Genomic DNA, 6,000 nt, shown 5'->3' with positions numbered 1-6,000 from the left:
TATATTGTCACCCTGCTTGTTTAACTTCTATGCAGAGTACATCATGAGAAACGCTGGGCTGGTGGAAGCACAAGCTAGAATCAAGATTGCCGGGAGAAATATTAATAACCTCAGATGTGCTGTGATTCATGGGCCCGCAAAGAGTCGGACACGACTGAGCGACTGTTCTGATCTGATCTGTTGCAGATGACACCATCCTTATGGCAGAAAGTGAAGAAGAACTAAAGAGCCTCTTGATGAAAGTGAAAGAGGAGAGTGAAAAAGTTAGCTTAAAGCTCAACATTCAGAAAACTAAGATCATGGCATCTGATCCCATCACTTCATGGCATATAGATGGGGAAACAGTGGAAACAGTGGCTGACTTTATTTTTGCTGCTGCTGCTAAATCACTTCATTGTGTCTGACTCTGTGCGACCCCATAGACGGCAGCCCACCAGGCTTCCCCGTCCCTGGGATTCTCCAGGCAAGAATACTGGAGTGGGTTGCCATTTCCTTCTCCAATGCATGACAGTAAAAAGTGAAAGTGAAGTCGGTCAGTCATGTCCGACTCTTAGAGACTATTTTTGGGGGCTCCAAAATCACTGCAGATGGTGATTGCAGCCATGAAATTAAAAGACGCTTGCTCCTTGGAAGGAAAGTTATGACCAACCTAGACAGCATATTAAAAAGCAGAGACATTACTTTGCCAACAAAGGTCCTTCTAGTCAAGGCTATGGTTTTTCCAGTGGTCATATATCGATATAAGAGTTGGACTGTGAAGAAAGCTGAGAGCTGAAGAATTGATGCTTTTGAACTATGGTGTTGGAGAAGACTCTTGAGAGTCCCTTGGACTGCAAGGAGATCCAACCAGTCCATCCTAAAGGAGATCAGTCCTGGGTGTTCATTGGAGGGACTGATGTTGAAGCTGAAGCTCCAATACTTCGGTCACCTGATGTGGAGAGCTGACTCATTTGAAAAGACTCTGATGCTGGGAAAGATTGAGGGCCGAAGAAGGGGACGACAGAGGATGAGATGGTTGGATGGCATCGCCGACTTGATGGAAATGGGTTTGGGTGGACCCCAGGAGTTGGAGATGGACAGGGAGGCCTGGTGTGCTGTGGTTCATGGGGTAGTAAAGAGTCAGATACAACTGAGCAACTGAACTGAACTGAAAGCTTGTTTTGTCTGTAAATTCTAAACAATGCCTAACATGGTTAAAAATCAAGGATTAACTTCTTGGCTACCAGTAAACTTAAATATATTAATAAATGCATGCTCAATTGCTCACTTGTGCCTGACTGTGCAACCCCACAGACTGCAGCCCACCAGGCTCCTCTGCCCATGGGATTATCCCAGCAAGAATACTGGAATGGGTTGCCATATCCTCCTCCAGGGTATATTAATAAATGTTTTAGGCCACAATGGAAAAAATTATTATAAGAAAGAATATACTTATAAAATTTTTGAAATTTATAACATATATAATGTAAATATATACTTATAAACAGAAACATATGAATAATATATATTTACATATACTTTATATGGCTTCCCTGGTGGCTCAGACAGTAAAGAATCCACCTTCAATGTGGGAGACCTGGGTCCGATTCCTGGGTTGGGAAGATCCCCTGGGGGAGGGCCTGGCTACCCACTCCAGTATTCTTGCCTGGAGAATCCTATGGACAGAGGAGCCTGGTGGGCTACAATCCATGGGGATGCAAAGAGTCAGACAGGACTGAGTGACTAAGCACATAATTTATATATATTCAAATGTGTGTATATTTATATATATAATATGTGCTTAGTTTCTCGTGCTATCATAGGTCAGTTAAAATCTTCAGTTTTCTCCTTCCAGTTCTACTAACCATGGGTTTATTTGGGAATGTTTTAGACAGTTGCAGTGTAAAGATTGAAGGGGACTTGGGGGGACACCGGGGAATCAGCTAGAAGGTGATGGGGAAAATCTAGGCTAAAATGATACAACTGGACCTGTTGTGAAGACAGAAATGGTAAAATTTGCGAGTAAGTTGGGGGGAAAAATGCAAAGATTTGGCAGTGGAGTGGATGGGGGCAGGGTGAAGGGGTGAGTAGTAGTTAGTGTCTGTGTATATCTAAATGAAGTTGCTTAGTCGTATGCAACTCTGTGCAATCCCATGGACCGTAGCCTAACAGGCTCCTCTGTCCGTGGAATTTTCCAGGCAAGAGTACTGGAGTGGGTAGCTATTTCCTTCTCTAGGGGATCTTCCTCACCCGGAATTCGAACCCAGGTCTCTCGCATTGCAGGTGGACGCTTTACCCTCTGAACCACCGCTAAGCCCCTCTGTATGTAAGGCGATCACAGATAAGCCTGGGGTGGGGGTGGAAGAGGAAGTAGGGAAAGAAAAGAAAGATACTTTCTTAGGAATCAAGAGTGGCATCTTCAGTGTCACAGCAAAGCTTTTCCAAACAAAGCAACTGTCGAAATAGCACTCCTTATAGGGCTTCCCTGGTGGCTCAGACGGTAAAGAATTCGCCTGCCAATGAGGAGACCCAGGTTCCATCCCTGGGTCCGGAAGATCCCCTGGAGGAGGGCATGGCAACCCACTCCAGTTATCTTGCCTGATAAATTCCATGGACAGAGCCTGGCGGGCTACAGTCCACGGGGGTGGCAAAGAGTTGGACACGACTGAGCGAGTAACATAGATAATACTTAAAACTTCTCGGCTTGTGACTTTCCATTGATTAAATTCAGTTAAAGTTCCTTAGAATCTTCTCAGTTTTTTTGCATTTATACCTCCTGATGGCCTGTGGCCCCGCCCCCTTTCCCGCCAACACAAGGGTCCTGCGGCGGCCGCTCCCCCTGCTTAGGCCCCGCCCCACCAGCTAGCGTGCCCTGGCTTTTGGCGCGTTTCGGCCTTGCTCCGCCCACCCCGCGCGCCCCGCCCACCCGCGCGCCCCGCCCCCTAGGCGTCCCTCTGGCCCAGACCTAGGAACTGCTTGGGCTTGGGTCGAGGAGTCAGGTCTCCGGTGTCCGGTGTCTCGGAGGCTGCCCGAGTTCTTTCAGCCTTCTGCCTTCGGAGGAGCCTACCCCGCGAGGCCGGGGCGATGCAGGGGAACCGGCAGCCGAGGGTCCGCTCCGGGAACCAGCCTCATCCCGCGCCCGCCATGAAGCCGGCCGGTCGCGGGGCCTGGGCCCACAGCCGCGCCGCGCTTGACCGGCTGGAGAAGCTGCTGCGCTGCTCACGCTGGTAAAGACCGACTCTCGAGGGGGCTTGCCGGGAGGGCCGCAGCGCGGCCAGGGGTCTCCTCAAGCCTCCGATTTCCTCCTTTCATTCCCGCTCCCCTTCCCGCCCCCTATTTGGGCGGGCGAGTATGTTAATACCTGCCCAGGGATCTGGCCTGCTGCAGTTTAGGGGGTCGCAAAGAGTTCCACGTGACTTACGACTGAACAGCAACAGGGATCTGGTGTTCGTTCTCCCCAGTCTGGCCCCCATTCAATCCTTTCCGGGCGACTTTCTGCCTTTCAGTTGCACCAAACACCATCTAAGATGGTAGTTTTTGAACTTTAGCGGGCAAAAGAGTCTAGAGGTGTGGCTAAAGAGGAGGATCCCAGTTCCCGCCTCCAGAGTTTGAATCGGTTGGGCTGAGGCATCTGCACTGTTCACCTTGCCCCTGGTTCTTGCGTCCAGGTTAATTTCAGACCCTTAGTCCCAGGGCTGTAATGTTTGAAGAGGCCCGCTAAATATAAAGCAGCAGTCACTTTGCTGAACTGGCTCTTTTGATGAGTTCTCCGCCGCAGCCTTATTTGGGGAGGGGGAGTTTTGGGTACCCTTGTTGGGAATTGACTGGAAGATGCCAGTGTAATGGACACTGCCAATTGCGCATTCAATTCCACATTTCCTTGGTTTGATCAAAGACTGTGTGGCTTGGGATTCCAGCTCCTAGAGATGCTGTGTGTTATTAACTTTTGCTTGTTTTCCTTCATACTGTTAGACACCATGGGAATCCTTTCATTTCAAGGTTTTCATTCCATCATTTTTATGACTGGTACTCCTTGCTTCTCCTTTTCCTGTAGCTTCTCCTAATATAGAGGTCAAGAAGGTTTATAAAACCAGAAAAGGGTTTATGTCACTTTTCCTGCTCAAAAATCATTTATTGAGCCCCTACTGCGTGCACAGCTCAGCATTTCTGCATCACTATCACTCTGGCAGCTTTTCTTTCTGCTTGTGACTGTTCTATCATATTTCTTTTTTGGACTTTGTTTTCTCACTGTGATTTCCAACTTGGAGAACTTAGTTGTACAGAAAGCATAAGTAATATAGCAACTTTTTCAAACTGAAAGGACTTAACTGTCAGTTTTGTACTTACATTTTGTTTTACAAAAACTTTAAAACGTGATGAAATGACATCGTGACACTCTAGAAAAGTGGCATGTTTGTATATGAAGACATTCTGATTGTGTGTATTTTCCCATAGCTCACAGGTCATCCATCTGAGAATAAAAAATTTCAAACAAACCGGCTCTGCCGGCTGTTAAAACAGAAGCAACTGTAGTCACACCTTTAAAAGTCAATGAAAGTTAGACATTCAGATGGTACATTTCAGTATGGAAGGCTCGAGTGTAGCAGCATGTTGCTTCACTAGACAGAGTTCCAACTGTTGGGGTGGCCATTGTGGTGATTATCATAGAACAAGTGATTGACAGTAGTTGCCTTTTTTTTTTTTTTTTTTGGCTACATTTGGTCTTAGTCGCTTCATGTGGGACCTTTTTCTTTTTTCGTTTTGTTATGGGAGATCTTTCCTTGGTGGCACATGGGGTCAGTAGTTGAGTCACTTGTGGGCTTAGTTGCTGCAAAACTTGTGAGATCTTAGCTACCCAACCAGGGATGGAACCACATTCCCTGCATTGCAAGGCAGATGCTTAACCACTGGACATCAGGAAAGTCCTACAAGTGTCTTATAAAAATACAAAAATACAGTCTGCTTGCTGAATGGTTTGGGAGGAAGGTGGACAAAAGAGGTAATCTATAGGAATAATCTATTGGTTGTCCTGAAATCTAATAAAGCCAGTTTTAGTTTTGTACCCTACCATTATTTTTCCAGTTTTACTAAAGTGAGCAAACAATAAGAGCCAAAAAAGACTGAAAGTAGACATCAGTAACTAGGTCCAGACTTTTAATACCACTCATCCTGCATGGTTAATAATATTTAACTCCAGTGATTGAAAACACAAAATTAATATGTGAACGACTGATGGATTAACTAAATCTTAGCTATTCCTTTTGTGCTTATTTTAACATAGGGCTCTGCAAACTCTCTAAGGGTCATATGGTATATATTTAAGGCTTTGCTGGCCACACATTGTTCTTTTGTTTTTTACAACCCTTAAAAACATAAATTCTTAGCTCAAAGGCTGTACAAAAACAGGCTTGATTTGGTGCATAGGCAATAGTTTGCAAAACTATTTTAAAACATCTTAAGGTTAAAAAATCCTTTTTGATGGAAAATTTAGTGTCAAATGGGGTTTAGAGTTTAGAAATGATTGATGTTCCTCTTCCTGTCACTGCACATTTGACATTGTCTGTCTTGCCTGGAAAATCCCATGGATGGAGGAGCCCGGTAGGCTGCAGTCTATGGGGTCGCTGAGAGTCGGACACAACTGAGCGACTTCACTTTCATTTTTCAATTTTCTGCATTGGAGAAGGAAATGGCAACCCACTCCGGTGTTCTTGCCTGGAGAATCCCAGGGACGGAGGAGCTTGGTGGGCTGCTGTCTATGGGGTCGCACAGAGTCGGACATGACTGAAGCAACTTAGCAGTAGCAGTAGCCGTGGCGAGTAAAGTATGGGAGAAAACCAGCCCAGTCTTCCCACTTAATGCTTTGCCTAGTGGCTGTATCATAGCTTGAAAGGAGCAACTCAGGATGCCCTGTTTCTTGCTTTTGCTAGGCATCATTCAAAACAAAGTCATATTATCTGCAATTGTATGTCAGTATGTCCTTTTTATAGAGCTTCACAGTTTTGCTCAGTGGGCTAGTGATTA

General features: G+C 45.9%; 1 protein-coding gene across 1 annotated transcript in view; it reads left to right on the top strand.

The window, feature by feature from the left end:
• The first annotated feature begins 2,942 nt into the window (after positions 1-2,942).
• Positions 2,943-6,000, top strand: part of BARD1 (BRCA1 associated RING domain 1) — an 89,904-nt gene continuing 86,846 nt past the window's right edge. The window contains exon 1 of the mRNA XM_010861142.1: positions 2,943-3,206. Within this exon, the coding sequence (XP_010859444.1) occupies positions 3,064-3,206 (143 nt within the window). The 5' untranslated portion in view covers positions 2,943-3,063. The remainder of the gene's footprint in view (positions 3,207-6,000) is intronic.

The sequence above is a fragment of the Bison bison genome, unplaced genomic scaffold (genome assembly GCF_000754665.1).
Source record: "Bison bison bison isolate TAMUID 2011002044 unplaced genomic scaffold, Bison_UMD1.0 scf7180017864471, whole genome shotgun sequence".
Taxonomy (NCBI): Eukaryota; Metazoa; Chordata; class Mammalia; order Artiodactyla; family Bovidae; genus Bison; species Bison bison.
This window is presented reverse-complemented; position numbering and strand designations above follow the sequence as displayed.